Here is a 23,708-nt window from a genome sequence, read left to right as displayed (position 1 = left end):
ACCACAATAGCATGAGGTCTCTGTATGAAGCACAATAACATCACTCGGTGGTGCACTGCGAAAAAATTAAGTGTGCATGGCATAAACACTAAGGAAACCACTAAAACAATACAGCAAAGAGTTGGGAGTTAATAAACCAACCAAGAAAGAAAATGAAATCATTAAAAATAATCCAAAGAAGGCAGAGAAAGAGGAGACAGGCAACAAAGAGCAGACTGACAAAGAGAAAAAGAATAACAACAAAGTAGATTTAAACCCAACTATGTCAATAATCACATTGAATATAAATGGTCTAAATGACAGAGTTGTCAGACTACAAGTCTCAGATGTATTACAAGAAACCCTCGTTAAGTATAAAGACATAAGTAGTTTAGGGTGCCTGGGGGGCTCAGTGGGTTAAAGCCTCTGCCTTCGGCTCAGGTCATGATCCCAGGGTCCTCGGATGGAGCCCCGCATTGGGCTCTCTGCTCCATGGGGAGCCTGCTTCCTCCTCTCTCTGCCTGCCTCTCACCTACTTGTGATCTCTGTCAAATAAATAAATAATTTTTTTTTTTTTTTAAGACAGAACTAGTTTAGAAAGAAACAGGCTGGGAAAACTCTAATAGCAATCAAAAGAAAACTAGAGTGGTGCTACTTGTGATCTCTGTCTGTCAAATAAATAAATAAAATCTTTAAAAAAAAAAAAAAGAAAACTAGAGTGGTATCAAACAGAGCTAGAGCAAAGAACATTACAAGGATATTAAGAGTGGTTTCATAATTGTAAAATTCGTTAGCAGGACATAATAATCCTATGTGTTTGTGTATCTAATAACAAAGCTTCAATACACATGGAGGAAAACTATAGGAAAATAGACAAAGCCACAAATATAGTCAGAGATTTTAAACCCCTCAGAACAAATAAACAGAAAATTCATAAGGATACAGAGGACCCGGGCAATACTAGAGTCCAACTTGACCGAGCCAGCAGCAGTAGAATACTCTAACAACAGAATACACACTTTTCGAACATACACAGAACATCTCCCAGGATAGGTTGTACTCTGGGCCACAAATTAAGTGTCTAAAAATTTTAAAGGAATCATATCATACTAAATAGGTTCTCTAACCACAATGGAAATAAATTAGAAATCAACACTGAAAAAAAATCGACACTGAAAGGCATCTGGAAAAACCACAAATATTTGGAAACTAAATAAGCCACAGAGGGGAGAAAACATTGGCAAATCATCTATCTTGATAAGGACTTGTATCCAGAATATAGAAAGAACTCTCAAAACCCTATAATGAGAGATCAAACAACTCCTTTAAAGGATGAATAAAAAATTTGAATGGGTACTGCACCCAGGAAAATATATGGGTAATAAGCACACGAAAATTAGGGAAACGCACATGAAAGCCCCAGGGAGATAGCAGTACGTGGCTATTAGAATATCTAGAATTAAAGAGACTGGCTGTGTAGGGGAAGGAAGGGAAACTGATTGGGAAGAAATCAGAGAGGGAGACAAACCGTGAGAGATTCCTAACTGTAGGAAACAGACTGACTGTTGCAGGAGGGGTGGGGGTGTGCGAAGGGGGAGGAAGGAAGTGGGTGGTCGGCATTAAGGAGGGCATGTGGTGTGATGGGCACTAGGTGTTATATGCAAAAGATGAATAACTGAATTCTACATCGGAAACGAATTGTGTACTATCTGTACATATGTATATACTATATGTTGGCTAATTGAATTTAAATTTTTTAAAAAACTGATCATACCAAATATCCAGGGATTGGGAACAATTGGAACTCTCCTAAACTGCTAGAATGATGCGTGACTGCACTACCCCTTCAGAAAATAAACCGGTCCTTTTGATTAAACATACCTGCCGTATGACCAAAAAATGAATAAATAAGTCCTTTCCTAATTATTTACTCAGAAGAAATGAAACCTATAAAGGTCTGTATATAAATGCTTAGAGCAACTTGTTTTGCAATGGCATGCAGCAGACTTTACCTTGAACCCGTGCGGCTTATTGTATGCCAAGTTACTAAATAATTCAGTTTTTGAAATAAAGTTGCAGTGGAGCGCTTGGGTGACTCAGTCAGTTACGCACCCAACAGGTCATGATCTCAGAGTCATGGAATCGAGCCCTGCGTTGGGCTCTGCGCGGAGTGTGGAATCTGCTTGAGATTCTCTCTCTCCTTCTGCTCCTCATCAGCCAGCCCCCCGCCCCACCGCCCCGCACACACATGAACACACATTCTCTCTCTCTAGTAAAATAATAACAATAAAATAAAAGTTGCAGCAAATAGAAAAACAAGAGAAAAGGTGTTTAAAAGAGGAAGATACGTGTATCGATTTTCTATTTTCTATGCCGTGTAACAAACTCCCACACATTTAGCAGCTGAAAACAGTACACATCCGTTAGGTCTCAGTTGTCATGGATCAGGAGTCCAGGCGCGGACAAGCAAAGCTTCCTCCTTCAGGCCGAGGTAGCGGCTTCAGCTGGGACAGTGGTCTCCGCGGTAGTGGCTTGAGCTGGGACTGTGGTCTCATCTCAGGCTGGCGCCCCTCTTCACGCTTAAGCGTTATTGGCAGATTGGAGTTTTTTGGCAGTTGGAGGACGGAGGGCCCAGCGATGCACTGGCCATCAGCTGGAGGCGACATGTGGTTTTCGTGGCCTTCTCAGCCCCTTGGTAACATGGTACTTGCTGCAAGCCAGTGGGGGCGGAGATACAAAGCCCCACCCCATTGCCTCCACCGCATTCTCTTGGTTAAGGGCAAGCAACAGGTCTCACCATGAGGAAGCAGTTACTAGAAGTCACCTGAGGGTCCGTCTGCTGCAGTGTGGGGTCAGCAGACAGGACCAGACAATAGAAAGGACTGGAAGGGAGGCCTCAGGATCGTGGCAAAGAGCTCCCACCAGATGGTTGTTTGCTGGGCTGCAGGGGAGGCTCATGGTGTGCGTGGCCTCAGGAAGGGGGGCCCGGAGTTCGGCCGGGGTATTGGTGTGTGAATGACAGGCACAGGGCAGGCCGAGCTCAGGCCAGACAGTTTCTATCTAGGGAGAGGTGGGAGCCGTCCCGGAACGGCCGGGCGTTGGGAATATGCAGGATGGCCTCACTCGGGGTCATGGTTGTAATCCGGGAAGCCCTGAGCTAACTGGAGGTAGCGACAGGTGTGCTTGGAGAGTCGGGGAGAGGAGAGGGATACACGCGTGGTCGACGTAACAGAACTCAAGCCTCACCTTCTATAGCACAAACCAACAGGTACTAAGGGACCTTGCAAAATCCCACACAGGGAACAGGAACAAGCAAAACTGGGAGTGGGGAGAGGCGTCCTCTGGAGTGGAAACGCTGCTGAGGGGCCGGGGGGCGGCAGCAGAGGGGGACTGTCCTCTCAGGATGCCTTGAGGGACCCCGGGAACTTTTAAGCCGCGTCTGTGGTTTACTTCGATAAAAATTGAATTTAAACGGGGGCATCTGTCATCCTGCTCTCTTAGCGGGTGGCCTTGGTTTGCACATGTTCTCTGGGTGGGTGAGAAACAGGAGGGGCGGGGCCAGGAATTGTGAAAGATGCAGGTAAGCTTACCTCCGCCGAGTTCTGTTGCTTGCACAGTGTCAACCCAGAGGAAGCAGGTCTGGGCAGCGGGGTGTGTCCCGCCCAGGCACTGGCTGCGAGCACGCGGTCCTGTAATTATTGTCTGGCCTTGGCCGTGAGAAGAAAGGTCCTGTTTAGAGAAGCCTTGGCACGCAGTGGAGTTAGGACAGTCTAGTCTAACAATCCAGGCATCGGGGAAAGTGACGGAAGAAAAACGTGTTCTGTTGACCTGCAGGAAAGGGTGCCGAGGGATGGAATTACCCTCAGAAGGACGGCGTGTCTGCCCGCTTGGGCCACCACCACAGAGTAGCAGGGACCGGGGGACTTGAGCAGCAGAGGTATTCCCTCCCAGCTCTGGAGGCCAGAAGTCCAAGGCCGAGGTGTCGGAAGGGTGGTCTCTCCTGAGGGCCCCCTTCTTGGCTTTCAGGTAGCCTCGTCCTCCAGAGCCTCCCCTCTGTGTGCATGGGTCTCTGGTGGCCCTTCCACTCACAGGGACACCAGTGCTATTGGATTGGGGCCCAGCTTGCAGGACCTCATTGACTCAAAGCCCTGGCTCCAGCCTGTGCTATTGGAGCAGAGGCCTTCACCACGTGGGGTGGGGGCTACAATTCAGCCCATCACATGCCTTTCAGAGACCCCGTGTGAGCTCCTGGGTCCCCTGCCAGCATCTGATCGGAACCACCACACACACACACACACACACACACACACACACAAAATCTGCGGACAAGGGCAAACCCTAGTATTTAGAATAATTCAGGGGGCAAGGCTGAGCCTGGGAGGAGACAGCTCCCACCCCTCCCCTCCTCCCGGCAGCCTCCCCAGACCCCGGACTCTGCCTCTGTCCCCAGAACAGCATAAAGGGGCCCTTAAAGAAACGGACACAGGTTCCCTCCATCCTGCTGTGTTTCCCTGCTGCAGGAGCTTATTATCCCTGCAGAGGAGCTCCACGGGGGTCGGAGGGGTCGGGCAGGGCAAGGACAAGAGGGAGAGACTAAATGGCGGCGGCTGCTCTGTCTGTAACAAGCTCCAGGGGGAGAAAGCCCAGACCCGCTAAGTAAAAGCAGTTTTCATCCCCAACGCCTGCCTTCCTCCCCCCTGTTCTCCCCTTCCCCTGCCTCTTCTCTCCTCTTTAAGTGGGTTACAGAATAAAGAGAACCATTAGGACCTTGGGATGAAAACCATCAGAGCATCAGGCTTAGTTTTCAGATGACAGGCTTCCCAGAAACCAGAATTGGATGACTCGGTACCGATTCCAAGTGGTGAAACATCATTCAGTTCGTTTGTTTTGCCAGCGCTGCTGGGGGTTGTCGTGGCTTGCCACTTGTGGGCCGGCTGGCTGAGGACCGAACGTGCCCCCGCCCCCGCAGACACAGGGGACTTCGTTTCCAACCCACTCAGCTCAGATTGGAGTCCTGCCTGCTGTCCGGTCATCACCGCGCTTCCAGAGGCTTCTCCTTGGAAAGATTTGTCCTCAGTAAGAGCAGTCCCTGTTTGCTTGCGTTCTTTAGGGCCGGACTGTTGTGGGGTTAGCTTTAGATTTGAGTATCCTAAGTAGGAAGACCAGAAAGCCCAGCTTCTGAAATCGTTTCCAGAGCCAGAATACGTAGGAGGAAATCTTGCCAACCCATCTCACGTTTTTTTCTTAGAAATCTATAATTCCTCCTAGATCAGAACAGTGTTCAAACTTCCTTCTCCTGTGTCTACCATAAATAACTGACAACACATTCACACCAGGAGATCGTCACGGTTGTCCATCCTATAATAAAATGACAGTAGCAATTGATTGTGTGGGAAGAACTAAACTAGGGTCCTTCCCTTATTTGGTTTGAGTTTTGAAATAGACCCTGTAGCGTAGATATTTTGATACTCAGACTGTATTTCCGGATAAAGAACCAAGGCTCAGTGAAGTAACTCACTCCAGAGCCCACAAGTCCTACAGGCGTGGAGAACTTCCCACCACACTCCAGTCTTAAGTGGGTCACTGCTACTCCCCCGACTGCCACTGAGAGCCTTGCTACCAAGGATGCCCATCCTCATGGGCCCCAGGGGAGGCCACACGACTGTCTCGAGGCCATTGCTACACCCGTGTAATCATGGTTTTCACAGATCTTTTTGGTAATGGATAAAAACGACGTCTGCAAGTGACAGGGAAACCGACCAGTTGATCCCCGGTTAGCTTTAGATTTGTCTATTTTAGAATTTGCCATCCCGCTAAAATTAGTTACCAGAACAAATTCCAGACATAGTTATGAAATAGTTTCCCTGAAATGTTTAAGTAAAAGTTGATGTGGCTCTTCATTTATTCCAGTGGATAATGGTTTTTACACTTTTCAGAGGGGATTACATAATCCACGTTTCACAGATGATCTTTAAACAGTACCAAGCCTGTTGTTTTTAAGGAAAAAAAAACTCTTGGGGCACCTGGGTGGCTCAGGGGGTTAAGCCTTTGCCTTCGGCTCAGGTCATGATCTCAGGGTCCTGGGATCGAGCCCCACATCAGGCTCTCTGCTCAGCAGGAAGCCTGCTTCCCCCCGCCCCTTCCCTGCCTGCTTGTGATCTCTATCAAATAAATAAATAAAATCTTGAGAGGAAAAAAAAAGAAGAAAACTCTTGGCGTTACTGTATGTGTGTCATTTTGGAGATTTTTTTTTTTTTTTTTGACAGATAGAGATCACAAGTAGGTAGAGAGGCAGGCAGAGAGAGAGGAGGAAGCAGGCTCCCTGCTGAGCAGAAAGCCCAATGTGGGGCTCAATCCCAGAACCCTGAGATCATGACCTGAGCTGAAGGCAGAGGCCTTAACCCACTGAGCCACCCAGGCGCCCCTGGAGATTTTTTTAACAGCCATAAGGATATGACTTCCTCACTGCCAACCCCTCTGACTAGATTTTTAAAATGTAATTTGGAAAGATACTACCGCAAGCGTAAGCCGTGTATCATGTCCTTAAATAAATTGTTATGGTTTAAAAAGAATCCAGGCAAAAGTTGTAAAGTAGCTGAGTTTACTTTACATGTACATTTACTTAGCTGAATACTATAGCTGAGAAATCAGTAGCTCGGTAGGACTGGTCGATTCCCATCACGACAGTGGCTCCCGGCTGTTCCTGGTGCGGTTCCAGCCGTGTGGCACACCTGCCACCACCGAGGGGCAAGGAACTCAGTGCAGGGATAGAAGAGGGCTTAGTGCTCTGGGGTTACGGTCACGGTGGGGCTGCCAGACTTGAGGCACCTTATTATGCGTTTACAGGTCTTGTTTTCCCAATATGCAAAGTGGGGCTAAGGGCCGAAGGGCTCCACCAGCCTTATAGGGTCGTAGGAAGTACATGGGATTCGATGCATGTTAAGTGCTAATGTGCATGACATCACAGGTGTCCCCGTTAGCGTTGTCAGGGCACCAAGTTACTAATTTGAAAATTTATAAATAAACGAATCCTGAAAGAAAAAAAAAGACATTTTTACTTGCTTGGATGTTTGGGGGTATGAGTCTTTGGCCTAGAGCTGCCCACGCAGCAAGAAGCCTGAGGATGAGGCCAACACCCAGAGGACAGGATCAAGAAACCTGGGGGGCTGCAGGACCCAGCCAAGCCTTCCGTGGCCACCTCTGAGCTTCCGGGCACGGGGACTGGAAGGACATCGTGTTACTGAGCAAGCCAGCGTGAGGCCATTCCCCCGATAGCCACAGACAGAAAGCTAACTAAGGAGCGCCATCCTTGCAATCAGAACAAATACAGGAAAAAATGCTGGAGTCAGGGGAGACTTCTCAAAGCCTTTCAACTCAAAGTCTTAGTCCTTTGTAATGTGAACTTTGTAGCTGATGCCAGAGGCACTGCAGAAATGTGGCAGAATTTCTTCCTTTCCTTTGTGTATGTTTGGTGGGTCAGATCCTGCGTCACATGTATCATTGTTTCTCTCTAAAAGGACTCCTGCCATCTCTCCTTTTCCAGAAGTCAGGCCCGTAGACTTGAGGAGTCGAATGTGTTAGTGACAGCTCTGTCCTCATACACTCCAGTGAACATTCCCTTGTTTGGGGGAATTTCACCAGTTACCTTTTTTCAGTGTTACTCTCCCTGAAAATCACATTTCAGAATTGTCCATGAGGCATTATCTGATTTCTGTACCAAATGATAGACGTATACATTATAGAGACACATGTCTTGAATAGGAAGAGAAACTTACTCAGGAGTTGACACAAGAAATTGTCTACAGGACTTCTGTCTGGGAAGCATATGAGGACAGGAGGACTTTGCCTTTTATTTCTACGGTTTTGTTTTTGTTTTTGTTTTTTTATTTATTTTTTTTTTTACTTTTATATTTTTTAAGTAGATTTTTAAAAATGGAAAGAAAAGTTAGTTAGGGACTAACTTCCTACTCCTAAAAGAAAGTGAGAATCGCCCCTCAAAAAGATGAGGAAAATAACTGTGCTTGCTCATTCTTTCGTTCAAGGCCACGGACATAAATCAGAGTAACCTCAGCTGTGTAATCCTGGCACGATATGTGAGCACAATATGGTAATGTTTAGAGAAACTGAACATGACTTACGTCTTAGAAAGTCATACATTAAGAATTTATTACACAAAATTCTTTTTATATAAAAATCATAGAATGAAAAAAAAAATTTTTTTTAACTAAAAAGTAAGGTGACTTGATCCACATAGCCCAGTGGTCTGCTTTATTGGTCTGTCCATCTGGGAGTGGGGACCAGGTCCCGGTCACCTTTGTGTCCCCACAGTGAGCTCTCCGCACAGGTTGCTGCGTTGAATGGAACACACCTCATCCCTTCACACCGGAACAGGACCTCATGGGCCCCCAGCAGGACACACCCCTGCGATCTCGGAGTATCTCTAGCCACTAAACCAGAGATCACGTTTGGAATGTGGTCGAGCTGTGCAGGTGAATGTTACCTAAAAGCCCAGGAAAAAAATCCCAGAACATCCATCTCCGCCAAGTCAGGCAAATGGAAATTCCAGTCATAGCAGCAATATCTGTCTTTATAAGAGTGATTTTTCATACCCCTCTCTTTCAGTCACTGGACGTCTACACTCCACCATTTTTTCCTTATGCTTCATTCTAGAGTAGCTTCAATTTCATATTCAAAGACAAAGGGAAGAAACAAAGAAAAAACCCCATCCTCAAGAACGTTTCTTTTTGCTTGTTTCCTAATTCACTCATTATCCTAATTTCCTAATTATCCTCCATTTTTACTTATCTATTTTAAAAAGTATTTATTGAGGCTTGATATTTTGATATTGCCAGGCACTGTCTTTAAGCTTGATCTTAACCAAAAGGTTGAGAAGCAGAGGACACTACAGTTATAGCTCGGAAAATACTTCGGCTGAATAAGGAATTTACATTTTTGAGTTATTATTTCATAAGAATCTTTTTATTTAAGTTATATCATAATGTAGTTAACCATTGTAGTTAACCATGGTGGTTAACCATTGCATTCGATTCTTAAATTTTTGCGCCAACATGAGATTTACCAACCGTGCTCTGTCATCTCTTGGAGGAAGGGAAGAAGTGTGTAGAAGGGATTCCGCCCTGAATTATAAGCTACAAGAATAAAATAAATAGTTGTGAGTAAAAGTGCTTCTTTCTAAACCAAAATGAAACTGGGTGATTTATTCAGTATGAAAAGTAGTAGATTTGGGGCACCTGGGTGGCTCACTGGGTTAAAGCCTCTGCCTTCGGCTTGGGTCGTGATCCCAGGGTGCTGGGATCGAGCCCCACGTCGGGCTCTCTGCTCAGCATGGAGCCCGCTTCCTCCTCTCTCTGCCTGCCTCTCTGCCTACTTGTGATCTCTGTCTGTCAAATAAATAAATAAAATCTTAAAAAAAAAAAAAAAAAGAAAAGTAGTAGATTTAAGGAGAAGTCAAAAAATTACGCAGACACAACAAAACTACAACAATATGTTGGTTAAGTAGAACTTTACAATTCTATCACTTCAAGTAACAGAATTTGTAGTCATTTTTCTACTCATGCCGAGAATATTCTTTGACTTACAATGGCTACTTATAAGGATATGAGTATTTTCTCTTTAGGTTTAACATATGTTTACATTACAGAACTCATTGTTTCTACAAAATAAGCTTAACCCAAAATCAGTAAGGATTTGGAAGCTTGGTTGTAGTTAAAATTGGGGTCATGAAGGGCAAAAGCCCATGTTTTTCAGCCTTTGTAAAAGAATCCATTAATGCAGCGTGACAAGTAAGTACAATTTAGTGGCTCCCCCCCCCCGTTATTTTAAGCCGGGGGCCTTCTTAGAGGATGCACAAATAAAGTCAACACAGATCACCTCTGACCCCAGGCAAGGGGCCAGAGGTCAACTCCCAAGGGCTTTCCAAATTCTTTCTTTCCCATACTACAGTTCTGACTCTTATCTGGGGCCACAAGCCCTTGATAACAGAGTTTTTTAGTCAAAGAGAATTTGATGTGAGTGCATTAGGTCTCATTAACATCATTCCATATTGTGTCTGCTCAGCAGGAGAAGTTTTATTTTAAAGGTAGATTTCCCAGGGGATAGCTCTCTGTCCATGGGGCAGGGAGTCCCCTTGTCTCTTCAGACTGTGTGCCTTCCTGTCTGTGTTGCTGGTCCTGATTCTTGGAAACAATAGCGTAATTGGAAAGGAATATGGGAGTCTTCTGATTGAACTTCTTTTCCCCCATCTGAGAGAAATGGGTTGAAAAGAGAGGAAACATATTTCACACCTCCCAGTATTTACTATCATGGCTCCTTTTTGTTCCCTGTTTTGCTCTGAAAGCATCAGAATGACCAAAAAGATGCGTGTTTGGCTTCACTGCAGCCAGTAGGCCAGCGCCAGGAACAACATGAGCTGCACTCTACCTTTGCCAGCCTCTGTTCTGCTGATATCAGCTAAAAAAGTTAATGAGGAAGTGTGGAACTTTCACATCAAGAAAAGAGCACAGACGAGCAGGCAGTGGAGTTGTGTTCCCTCCAGCAGAAGCCGCCACGGTGGCTTTGGTCAGGTGGGCCACGCACGCCACACAGGGTTCTTCCTGGGCCTTCTCACCGTGTGTGGAGGCAGGCCTGCCCCCCACCGAAGTCTGCTCTGGGCCCAATAGCTTGGCGGTCGGCAAAGCAGCAAAGTCTGGGTGATGTTCTTAGGACTAAATGTGCCTTTGACCTCCAGATTGATTCACAGGATGGGGCAGCATCACTGTGACTGAAAATGATCCGTCATTTCTTCAGCTATAAACTGCTCATTCCTTTGCCCAGATCCACATGCCTGCACACATTGGGAAGGCATCGCCAAGGGCCCACGCTGGAGTGAAGTTAGGCAGGAAAATGGCTATGACGTCCCTGCGGGGACTTGGACACGGACAACTGGCAACAAGTAGCCACCGTTGCCACCAGTGGCCTCTGTGTTTCGTGTCCGGTGCCAGCGGAGTGAGCCTGGGTTTCTCCCTGAGGTCCTTCCGAATATGTGCAGCCACGATAGCAACCACAGAAAAATAGTACTGCTCCGCCGGGAACAGGAACTTGACAAGGACACGTCGCTTTCCACATCAGTGGAGTTTGAAAACAGGGAGAGGCCGTGTGCCAAAACTTTATTTGCAGCTAAATGTTCGGAACGCAGAGCACATTATCTCCAAGACCTGTTGCGAACGGTAGCCGTACTCCAGACCAGCCTCAGAAGCCTTTTCCGCCCACAACATACCTAAAGCGCAATCCCGTGCAGGTGTAAGACAGGAGCTGGCCACCGCACAGCGCGGTGTCAGTACATTGAGCTGCACAGGGAGCATGCCCCGTTGCCCCCTCACTGCACTCTCGGGGGGCAGTGGCTTAGCCAGGGCAACGGGGGCACGGCTGTCAGGTGCAGCAGGTGTTTCCGGGCCCCTCCCTCCTCACCGCTTCTGCCAGGGGGAGCCTCCTTCCCAGCGCAAAAGGAGGCCTCCCTGGCCACATTGTCCAAGCGATGCTTCTCGAATGGTTACATGCACACACATCACAGGAGTGTTGCTGAGATTGCAGATTCTGATTCAGCTAGCCTGGGACAGGTTCTGAGATTTGAGGTTTCAAAGAGGCTCCCAGTGATGTCGATGCTTCTGGTCCACAGACCCGTGTACTAGCAGCAAGAGGCTGGCAGCATCACGGACAGGGGGTGTACGGGGTGGTGCATGGCAGAGGGAGAGATGCCAAGTCAGTGCCCAAGCAAGTGAGAGAGCTGAGCTCTGTTGCCAGGCGGAAAGACGTGGGCGGACTGTGGAGCTGCAAGTGCTGGCTGTTACACAGCCTCGGCTCACTAGAACGGTCGCTGGCCAGGAGAGGCAAGAGTTCTGCAGGACACAGCACGTCATCCTCAAAGAGCAAAGCCAAGCACACTCCGCAGGACCGCGTGCAGCATCCTTGCTGTGAAAAGTGCGATACTAAAGCATCGTAGGAAAAACTGAAATAATAAGGAGTAGATCATCCAGGAGCCTCACAGTCTAGGTCCTTGTCCGTGTTTTAGTGTGTGAGTCACCCAGGGAGTCAGCAGTTTTCCCCAGGATGCCAAGGGTTTCTGGTGCAAGGGGGCAGAGACCAACTTCGCTAAACCCTGATCTGGACAGGGTGCGGCAAAGCTGGGTTTAATCCTGTGTCCCCCACTGATGTGCTGGATGTCCTCGAGCCCCTGCCTTTGTGCCTGAATGCCCTCTGTCTTCTCCAGAAAGTGGGGCTGAAGTCAGTACCTACTTCTCAGCGAGGCCAGGGACTTAACTAAGTTAGCCGTGTAAAATCCACAAACCCACAGAGCGGTCCGGCAGCCATGGTGGTGGCTCAGTGAGTCATCGGAGGTTATGGGCCTGGAGTCCAGTTTCCCATTTTGTGGCTTATCACGTGTGACCTTGGACAAGCGGCTTAGCCTCTGTAAATCTTGGCATCTTTCCTCGTGGCATGGAAATAAGGAAAGTGCCTACCTCACAGGGTTGGTGGGAGGGTCAAAAAAGGGAAACTTGGCCCAGCGTCTGGTGTGTCGTAAACCGCAGTTACTGGCCTTAGGTTTCCCAGCTGCCCTCCGCGAGTTGTAGGTTTTACAGAAACGGGTCCTGGGGTGAGGAGGAAGCTGTTATTTGGTTCACCCTTTCCCACCGGCCCCTTCATCTGGAGGGGCTCAACTTTTTTAAGGATGTGATTTAGAAAGAAAGGGTTTGGAAATCAGCATCACAGAGATGTGCCATGTGGCCGTGGGGGGAGGGAAGCGGTCTCTGTTTCCAGGAGGCGGACATCTGCCTCTTCGATTCCATTTCCTGAACAAAGATTGAAATAGCAGGTGGCGAATTTAAAGAGTACAGGTGCAGGCGCCTGGATGGCTCAGTGGGTTAAAGCCTCTGCCTTCGGCTCAGGTCATGATGTCAGGGTCCTGGGATGGAGCCCCACATCAGGCTCTCTGCTCAGCAGGAAGCCTGCCTCCCCCTCTCTGCCTACTGCTCTGCCTACTTGTGATCTCTGTCTGTCAAATAAATAAATAAAATCTTTAAAAAAAGGGAAAAAAAAGAGTACAGGCGTATGGGACCTAAAGGTAGGGCGGCAGCGTTGAGTCACATAGGGAATTCTGGCCATTCCATGTTCCGTGTTTGGAGTGATCGCTTTGCAGCATCTGCTAAGAGAGCGTGTTTTCTTTTTTCCCCTAGATGAGCACCATGCCAGGACTGCCGACCCGGCCCTGCTTCTATGATATAGATCTTGATACAGAAACCGAGCAAGTTAAAGGCTTGTTCTAAATGAACCCAGCTTCTGCAGGACCTGACTCAGGTAGGCTGCTGTGCCTTCTCCTGGCTTTTTCTCCCCCACCCCCAAATACTTTTTAGTTTTATTTTGTTTGGGTTTTCTAGTGTGTACTACAAAACGCGGTCTGATAGGTCGTCTCCTGACTTGGTTACTGTGAATTCCTACGTAATAAGAGCCTGCGGCTTGGGCCACTCCTAGAGGTGGATATGCAGGTAGATGGGTATAGATTTGTTGAAGGCATCTCTTGCCACAAAAAAAGGAACCTTATAGGGGCGCCTGGGTGGCTCAGTCAGTTAAGCATCTGCCTTCAGCTCAGGTCACGATCCCGGGGTGCTGGGATCAAGCCCCGAGATGGGCTCCCTGCTCAGCGGGGAGTGTGCCTCTCCCTCTGCCTCCACTCATGCTCTGTCTCTTGCTTTCTCTCTGTCTCAAATAAATATATAAAATCTTTAAAAAAAAGAAAAAACACTGTAAACTCATAAAAAGACTATTTCCGGAATTAAAGCTGGCAGCGTGCCCGCCCTTACTCACGTGGCACACGACCCCCATGGCAGCCCACAGCGACGCCTGCGGCCACGGTCAGCGCCACACCCCGGGTAGGACGGGCTCTCGCGGCCGCGGCTCGCACGTGCCCGGGTTTCGTGGACCGAGGCGCAGTAGGAGCTTCCCCGCCGCGGCTGCTAGCAACAGCGTCACCAGAACAGAGTGTCGGAATCGAAGCGGACGCAAGTGCTCCTTCTCCCTCCGTCTCTCAAAATACCTTATTGTCCTGCTCTCGCCCTTCCTCATGTGCTGAAGATGATAAAATGACTCTGGCTGCGTGCGAGCTGACGTGAGGGCAGTGACATAGACGCATGACAGAGCCCTGGGCTGCTGGTGACCTTCTGAGCCCGCGTCGGGAGGCCCGCGTGCTCCAGGCCGCACCGCCGGGGCATAGCCAAAGCCGAGGAAGGCGAATCCGCCCCCGCGGGGACTGCTGTGTCTGCGGTCATTTTAAAAGCCGAACTCAAGCTTCCAACCACCTCTCTCTCGACACAGAGGCCGACTCCCCTGACGGAGGAATCGGGCTGCGTTCCTTCCCTGTGGGGCTCTTGTCACCACGTCGCACATCAGGACAGCTCAGAACAACACGAGTGAGTGGCTTCTCCCGTGCTCTTGGAGGCTAGACATCCGGAGTCAAGGTGTCAGCCTAGTCCTGCCCCCTCTGGACTCTGGGAGAGTCCGCGCTGGCCTCTTCTCCCTCCTGGAAGCTGCCAGTAACCCTCGACGTCCCTTGGCTGAAGCCACACCGCTCCGTCTCCGCCTGCACGGCCGAGGCCTACTCTGTGTGTGTCACTCTGTCTTCCCGCGGGGGCTCCTGTCACATGGCATCAGGGCCCACCTCACTGACCGCATCTTCACTCAGTGACATCTACAGAGACCTTTGCCGGCTTCAGTCCTGGAGGTCAGGACTTCGTCCTGTCTAGTCGGGGACAGTCTAACATGTCACACTCAGCGTGGACCTGACAGGGACACTCAGCTCTTGTACCAGCAGACAGACACACGGAGACAGGACAGGTCCTCTAACGCAGAGGGCCCGGTGAGCCACAGGAAGGGACAGAGCAGCAGAAATGAGACCCCTTGACCTCTCAGAGTCCACACAGCTAAGGGGACTGGGCTCAGCTTGGAGCTCCCGTAGGCAGCCCTGAGCGGTGGGGGGTCCCTAGTCTTACTCCTGTCTCCCCCTCAGTCCTGCCGCCACACCTGCCGGCTCCTGTCCTCGCTTCCCTTCCTGAAGACAAATGGCCAGCCTCCTGGGCCGTGCCGCCTGGAAGACTCCCCCTCAGCCGTTGTCAAGGCTCGAGGCTGCTTTTCTTCATCGCATACATCAAACGTGTCCTCCCCGTGTTCTCAAGCCACATTCCTTTTCCCAAGCGGCCCCCGTGCAGTCTCCGCGCTCACTCCTGTCGCTGTTCCCGAGCCCGGCACCCCGCGGGCCTGCCTGATGGGCTGACTTGACCTTGCCTGAGTGCTGGCCCGGAGCCAGGCAGACGGAATTCTCGCAGGAGTCCGCGTGCGGACGTGGCTTTCTTCTTGTGAGCCTTGGTTCCTAACAGACGCCGAAGAGCTAGGCCGTGATGAGGAAGGTGGCGACCGGGCCTCTGTGAAATCACATTAACCCCAGGTGCGGAGGCGTCTGGTGTCGGTGTGTGGTGTTCGGTGGTGACTGGATGTGTTTGTCCCCGAGGAGCGGGGGCCGTGTTCACTTCGAACCACAACCACGGTTCCTATCTGTGTCAGTTCGGAAAAAGAAAACTCCACCAAAGGAACCCAGGGGGACTGATTTACCCAGGAAGCCTGTGGACGGGAGCCTGGATGATGGTGTCGTTTGGTCTTCAGGTGGCACTGTGTGTTTCGCGTCCAGAACCCGTCATGCCCTGCCGCTGCCCTGTGTCACTTCTCCCCAGAACAAGTGTGTGTCGCCCTTCGCCTCTCACGGACAGTACTTTCCCACCCTTGGGGTCCATTTTCATCTGTCCCCCAAGAAGGTGCTAAAAACCCAATTATGCCTTCATCATTGCAGTTAAGACTCAGATAACGCCCAGGGACACGTCCTTCGCTTTGCTGTCACGGACACTTAGATCCTTAGGCTTGTGTTCCCTCGGGGTTTACTGAAAGCTCGAGCAAGGGTTGGAGGCCAGGAGGTTGGCCTGTGCAGATCGCCTCCGCGTGCCCGGCCGCGTGCTAAGCCGCTCGCCTGGGGGGTCACAGCGCCCCCTGGAGGCAGGCGCTTCCCCTGTGCAGTGGCCCCGACCCACAGGACCCGCTGGGCTCTTTCCCGTGCTCCACCCCGCCACTCCTCCCATGGCTGGCACCGGTCGCTTCGCCATCCCTGTCGCATGTCATGCTGGCATCAGCCCAGCTAGGTGAGCAGTTTTATTTCGGTGCCACGAAAACTCTGGCCTGGGGAGGCCAGCAGCGTGCTCCCGCGGCACAGCTGATAGACCTGAAGGCCCAGGCTCCTCTGGGATCTGCTCACTCGCTCACCCCATCCTTACTGCCAAGCCAAACTTACAGGCAAGGGAACTTTGGCCTGTTCTAGAAGATGCCAACCAGTTATTTGAGCAGACCTGTAATTTGGGGGTCACCGGGTGATTTTTTTTTTTCTAACAAAAGACAGTTATTTGGGTATTAAAAGCAATGACTTTGTCCAAGCTCTTTTCTAACAGGGCTGTCTCTCACTGAATGTTTTCCCTTCCCACTCACTCCTCCAAGCCTCCTCTCATGAGCTGCCCCATGCCATTTCTAGGCTCGCTGGGCAGTGGTTCAAACACCATCAGTTGACCCTTGCTTGCACCCCTGAAAACAGATCTGGATCTGGTGTCACGGGAGAACACCACCGTACAAAGCAAACATTCCTTCTCGGGGACTCTTTGTTGTTGTTTCTGTTGTTTTGTTTTAAGATTTTATTTATTTATATGAGAGAGAGCAAAAGAGCAGAAGCAGGGGGAGAGACAGAGGCAGACAGAGAGAGAAGCAGACATCCCAGTGAGCAAGGAGCCTGATGCGGGACTCGATCCCAGGACCCGAGGATCATGAGCTGAGGGATTAACGACTGAGCTACCCAGGCGCCCCCGGGGACTCCTCAATATAATGACCCCACAGACAGCCTCTCTGTCTCCTGTGCCCTCATGCACACATCAGTCAGGGACCACCTCTACCGACATTGAAGGTCTGTGGCTGTTAAAAGTACAAAATATAAAAATGTGAACGTTCAGATGACAGTCAACTGAGACAGATTTGGGCATCGGAAGAGGAAATAAATGTCTGGTTGGTTGCTCTGCTCCCGTGGCGGTCAGACTCCAGATCTTTCCGTGCACTCGGCTGGAAGCCATGCGCTCACTACTCTCCGTGGCTCCTGCTGCCGTCTGCCCCGTGGACGACTGACGTCTGCTGCCGACTGTTACTCTCCTCCCCCGTCCTCTGCTCTCCTGCTCACCTCACCCTCTAGGAAATCGCGTGAGGCTCCATATGAACAGGAGATGCCAAAAAGTCCCCAGAGTTGAGCTCTTGCTTCTTTCCGGGTTCCCCTGTGGTGTCTTCACTTTTGACAGAAGAAGGGCCGACTCCTTCTTCTCCACGGCACCAGACGCAACTAATTAAAATACATCGTTTGTCCCAATAGATCGGACCCTGCCACGATACACTTTAGTCTTTTGTTTGAAGGCAACTGGACTCGGACTGGATTTTTCCCCTCCCTTTTGGTATCTCATTCTGAACCTTCACCCTATATCTGAGTCGCAGCGGGCTCCAGGCAGACACTATAAAGTCCGGTAGATTTCCTGAAGAATTCACGTATCCCCTTTGTCCCCAAATGTGGTTGACTAGAGTCCAGCATCAGACTGACTCTAGCCCTCGTCTAGATGTTTGTTATTGACCAAGAAGGTTTTTTCTAGAATAGCACATGCAAAAAAGAGTGTCATACCTGCTCATTTCTCCCTTAAGAGCTACCTTCAGAGCAGGAATGTTCGATGATATTAAATAATCATAAATGCATCTTGAGTGCGGTTGCTGCCGCAGCCCTCCCTAGGCAGGGTTTGTCATCCCCAGTCCATAAACCACAAGGTTTCGGGGCTCCCGAGGGTAGCACCTGGGCTCTGTGCTTTGGGTCCTTTTTTTTTTTTTTTTTTTTTTTTAAATTCAACTTTTATTTAGGGGATACACAATGCAATGTACGTTTCTGGAGTCGGATTCAGTGATTCGTCACTTACAAACAACAGTCAGGGCTCACGGAGACTGTCTTTTCAAGGAACCACTCAAAAACCACTGATCACGATTATTCTCCAAAAAAGAGGTTAGTGAGTGTGTCGTCCCGGGCCATCCTTGGAGTACGCAGTTGGAAGCCCAGGCCACTTAAATAAAAGATGGTGGGGACGGATTCAGCGATGCCATCTTTACCAGCTCACTGACATCTGTCGAACTAAAATGGAATATTTTGAAGCTTAATAGGTGGGAAGTTCTTAACTCCCTTTTAAAGAAACTTTTTTGGAGATACCTGGGTGGTTCAGTCAGTTAAGCATCTGACCGGATTTGGGCTCAGGTGATGATCTCAGGGTCGTGAGATCGAGCCCCAAGTTGGGCTTCACGCTGGGTGTGGAGCCTGGTTAACATTCCCTCTCCCTCTGTCCCTCCGCCCACTCGCACACTCTCTCTCGCTCACTCACCCCCTCCCCCACCCCACCCCAAGCCAAAAAGAAGAAGAAACTTGTTTGGGCATGCTTTGGTTTCTTACCAGTCCCATACCAAGATAGAATGTTTCATATGTTCTGTCTTCATAAAATTCTGAAATTTTTTTTTTCCCCTGAATAACTGGGTAACAATGAACAGCTGATTCCTTTTTAAATTCTCACCATAACGATTGCTTTTCCAATTCGTAAAATCTATATTCAGACTTTCTGTACTTCTGCCAACATTCTGCCTTTTCTTAAGACCTGGAGCCACATACTCTAGGCCCCTTTAAACACTAAACCACTGGATACTAACGTCACGCGGCTAATCAGCTGGTCTGATTGGAAGGTCCTTCCAGACTTGCCCTCCCTGGGTTATTTCCAGTCCACGAAGCCCACCACCCCCCTTCCTCCACAGGCCTTGCGGAGCCTCAGGTCAGGGAGAACTAGAGTCACTGACTGAGACCAGCCACCTCTCTAAGGGGGAAGGGAAGGGGGTGCGGTTCACACCAGGCAAACACCTCCCTTCCTCACCGCAAAAAATATTTTTTTGTTAATGATGATTATGCTTGCCGGGCGTCTGTTTTCTGTGTACTTCCCTGACTTGAATCAGATGTTCGGGAAGCATCCTGAGTTCCCAGTGTCCTGTCTTGAGTTCTGAAGCTAAGCCAGCATCCTTTCCGGCTCCAGAGCCCTCCCTCGTCGGTGGGAGGCCGACTCGCTGTTCTCCCGCCCCGCGTGAACTCCTGGCCCCACAGATCGACTCCTCCATGTGTACATTCAGAGTAGAGGCCCCACACCCGCCTTTACAGTCCCTGCTGCCATGGTGACCATGTGTTTTCTAGAACTCTGGTGTGTGTTTATTCTTTGTAAAATGTAGTTAGACCATTTCTCCTTCAAGCAGATGGCAGGTTCCAGCCGCATCGGAGAAAGCTTCAACATCAGTAAGAAGGTCCGGACCTTCTCCCTTCCATTTGTGCCCTAAATGCATTTTTCAGACCTCACTTTCTGTGGCGACCATAAGAGAAACCAAAATCCAAGGCGACAGGATTCCTAATCTAAAATCTCTAAAATCCCAAGCGTTCTCACTCAGCAGGATCCTAGAGACTGTAGAGCCCAAATTTAGAATTTTGGAATTTCTGCCTGATCTTCTCGGGGCTCGGCTCGCTGCCTACAGTGTGCATGGTCCCGGTCGCACACCCTGGGCTTCTCCGCGGCTCTTAAGTAAAAAGACTCCAGACAGGGATCCCGGCCTTGTCTTGTGAAGAGAATCCCTTATTGGCTGTTGAATTTTCTTTCCGTTTCCAGCTTTTTAGAGCCCTAGTAACAGTTTAACACCACAGGATAAAAAGCTGTTCTTAAACCCCCGGAAACATGTTTTTGTCTTCCAGGCTCACGAAACAGACTACTCTTTGCCTTTTTGCTGCCATTGGAGAAGAAAGTGAATTTGAAATATGCCTCTTACGCAACGTGGGAGCAATGGGGAAATAGGCCAAAGATTTATTCTTTGTTCAAGACCAAGTTCTGTGTGCAACCAAGCTCGCTGTCCGGTAAAAGGACCTCCACCGAGTTTGAAAGAAACTAATTTATTTTCCGTTTCTGCAGAGTTTACATTATTTCCCACTGCTTACACTTCAGAAAGTTTATTTTATGGGGATGGAGGGATTAAAAGAGTGTGAACTAAAAGGTAGCATTTTCCACTCTGGAGTTTTCTATTTTGTCTTTGAACTGCAAATAAACATGTGTCTAGAAAACCCACCAGTGAGTTTTCCATGCCAGATAAAACTCTGCTCTCTAGAGGTAACGGTTCACACTGGGGTTGTGACCTGACACCGATCTTCTGGAAGACTGTGAATACAGCCAGGGCTTTGGAAACCAAACAAGAAAGAAATCACACACACACGCTCACGCACACACTCGCTCACACACAGAAATATCTGGCCCGTTGTGAAATCTTCTGACTGCCGGAGAGTGGTAATACCCTGGAAAACAAAGTGCATTTTATATCTAGAACTGTTTTCAGCACCAGTAAACTTGGCATCACTTACCTAAAAACTAATGGGTTGATGCGTTTCTTCCCCCAGTGAATGAATCTCAGTGGCCGTTAAGCTCCCCAAGGCCCATCGGCAAAGGAAGGAGACTCTTAAAGGTCAGGTGTTTGGCAAGTGTTTGTCCGTTGGTCCAACCCTTCCTTAGTAGGAAAGAATGTTCTATGGCTTGGACCCTCTTCCCGGGAGTTGCTGACCCTTTTTTGATTCCATGTCTTCCTACAATAACATAAAATTATATCAACGTTAAGACAAAACCAAGGATTCAGGAGCAAACAAGAAGGGATTGTCCTCTCAGCAGTGTAAGGAAAGTAGTCACCATAAATATCCTAAATGTCCCGCAGGCACATCCTGCAGGAGACCTTGACGTCGGCTCTTTCCTGCGTCCTCTTGTGCTGCCTCCTTCAGTGACCCTGCTCCGTAGTTGCTCTGCCCATAATGTGTCTTTATGCACAATTCAGTGTGTTCCAAAACATAGCTTAATAACTAGAAAGCCCCGGGGTGCCTGGGTGACTCAGTTAAGTGTCTGCCTTCGGCTCAGGTCATGATCTCAGGATCTTGGGATCAACCCCCACATCGGGCTCCCTGCTCAGCGGGAAGTCTGCTTCTCCCTCTCCCTCCAGCGCTCCCCCTACTTATACTGTCTCACTCTCTCTCTCTCTCTCTCAAATAAATAAATAAAATCTTAAAAACTAAGCAATAAATTTAAAAAAATAACAAGAACGCCTCCCCACATTGTTCTTGTGTCTCAAGAACAATTTAGCCTGGTGGTTCGGAAGAGTGTGTGGTGCTCCCCCTCCCCGTCCGCAATCTGGGAGTCCCCCTCTCCAAACATAGCATCAACTACCTAACACTTTGAAGGTTTTAAGGGTCCACAGTAAACTTGTTCTCTATGTGATGCCCTCAGGAAGCAGTCTTGCTCAGGAGTTCATTTTCAAGTTCATTTTTTAAGCAGTTGCCTTCTGTTATTCGACTCTTCATAATTTTCCTCTGCTATTCAGTTTCATTTTCAGTTTCATTTTCTGTTTTTCAAAGTGTTTTTAGAAATTTTTTTTTAAGAGTTTATTTATCCATTTGAGAGAGAGAGCATGAGAGGGGATGTCGGAGGGAGAGGCAGACTCCCTGTGGAGCCAGGAACCCAATGCGGGACTCGATCCTGGGACTCCTGAGCCAAAGGCAGTCGATTAACCAACTGAGCCACCCAGGCGCCCAAGAAATCTACATTCCAGGGGCTTTAGACCAGAGACTTCTTCCCTTATCTCCTCACCAACTGGCCAGTTCACCAAAAAGAAAAAAATAAAAGCAACCCAAACACAAATGTGGGAGAGCTTTTCAAATGCTCATGATGAATGGCCGGATAACCGTGCCCAGGTGTTGCTGGGCCCCCCAAACTATTTTCCCATTGTGTGGCCAGCATGCTCTGATGGCTTTGTTTTCGACTATTTACTAATCTGCTATAATACGCTCCTGCCGAGGAAGGAGCAGCCTTCACTGATAAGAAAGGTCTTCGGCAGGTTCATTAACGGGCTTGTCAACTCAATGACCTGAGGCCTTCTAGACTGGAGCAGGTGTTACAGGGAAGAGCTCGTTTATCTACCGTGTCTTCTGAGGCCAAGGCCTAAGGAAAAGAAATCGTACCACCTTTGACATGGTCGTTTTAAGTGAGAACTCTTCCCAAGAAGATTTCTTGGGAAAGATCTGATCTCTCTCTGCCTCTACAATTGAGATGTGAGAAACCACGGACCGCCCCAAAATGGCAGAGGGACCCTGGTGACCCACCCCCCCACCCAGACAAGTGGGCTCCCTTCCTCCCTGCTCGAGTTCCTGTAGCAGCCACTCTGGCAGAGATCAAGACCCAGACCAGAAGAAGCCTGTGAGAGCTCCCAGGGGAACACACCCCGGGGACTCAGTGATAAAAGGGAGAGACGACGCAGGCTCAGGAAAGTAGCCCCCAGGCACTTAGCCAACCCATTGTCGCTGTTCTTTTTATTCTTCTATTTCCGGGGTTGTCTGTGTTAACTAGAGTGTGCAGACCCCCTTAGAACAGTATATGAGTATTCTTCACACGAGATATTTAAAAAGAATCCTCAGGTCTGACATTACCCAGGTGTGTTTGTTTTTTTATAATTTACACATTCCAATAAAAGGGTTTATGAAACTTACTTATTCCAGAAAAATCTGCAGACCCATATTCATCCATTGCTTTTCTATAAATGTGTGCATGCATGGGGCTACAAGTGAACTGATAATAAGTGCATTTTTGTACCATTTGTTAAGAACCTATAAAAAATAGCCATTGAAGACGTGAACTACTGTGGTAGACTAGTTGGTTAGTAAACTCTGTGGTTCCTTGCACTCTATTAGACAGACTGATCAGCCCCCTCCCCAAAAAGCTCTTCTATAGGGGCACCTGGGTGGCTCAGTGGGTTAACGCCTCTGCCTTCGGCTCAGGTCAGATCCCAGGGTCCTGGTATCGAGCCCCACGTCAGGCTCTCTGCTCAGCAGGGAGCCTGCTTCCTCCTCGTTCTGACTGCCTCTCTGCCTACTTGTGGTCTCTGTCAAATAAATAAATAAAATCTTTAAAAAAAAAAAAAAAAGGTCTTCTATAGCTACACTTCAGACAAGGGAAAACAGACTAGAATTCCGGAGTCCGTGAACTTGAAGGGGGGAAAGGCGCCATCTTTGTTTTTACTAACCTCTATCTGTAATGTAGCGGTGCCGTCCAGTTGCTGTTGAATGCCGGCAACAGACCACAGCAATAAAACAGTACTTGTGTCTGGTATTTTTAATATGACATTCCACTGTCTGCCGAGATTCAGAGTAGCACTGATGCTCGTCGCGACCTCAACACGACAGCCATTACACCAGCCACTACCTCGTTACCACACGCGTCAGGGCCACATACATTGCTACCATCCAATGTGATTACCTTACAGTATTTTAATAATCACATGGTACCCTCACATTGGCTTGCTTTAAACTCATACGTGGCATTTAAAAACGTTATTCCACGGAGTGGTGCACGGATTTCACCACACTGGGAACGGGATCACAGGCACAAAAAAGGTTCTAATGGAATTCTAGCAGCCTAAATCCTGCTTCTGTGGCAGCTTTGCTTTGCTCTCAGGGGTTGGCATGTCCGCACTTG

At 48.8% G+C, this 23,708-nt stretch overlaps 1 protein-coding gene across 1 annotated transcript in view; it reads left to right on the top strand.

Annotated features, from left to right (window-relative positions):
- The window catches only part of MTHFD1L (methylenetetrahydrofolate dehydrogenase (NADP+ dependent) 1 like), a 186,223-nt gene extending 165,953 nt beyond the window's left edge, over positions 1-20,270 (top strand). Inside the window, exons 27-28 of the mRNA XM_044244055.1 lie at positions 13,209-13,329; positions 19,904-20,270. Of these exons, the coding sequence (XP_044099990.1) occupies positions 13,209-13,298 (90 nt within the window). The 3' untranslated portion in view covers positions 13,299-13,329; positions 19,904-20,270. The remainder of the gene's footprint in view (positions 1-13,208; positions 13,330-19,903) is intronic.
- The last annotated feature ends 3,438 nt before the right edge of the window (positions 20,271-23,708 follow it).

This window comes from Neovison vison, chromosome 1, assembly GCF_020171115.1.
Source record: "Neovison vison isolate M4711 chromosome 1, ASM_NN_V1, whole genome shotgun sequence".
Classification (NCBI taxonomy): domain Eukaryota; kingdom Metazoa; phylum Chordata; class Mammalia; order Carnivora; family Mustelidae; genus Neogale; species Neogale vison.
The sequence above is the reverse complement of the archived record's forward strand: the minus strand, read 5'-3'. Positions and strand labels throughout refer to the sequence as shown.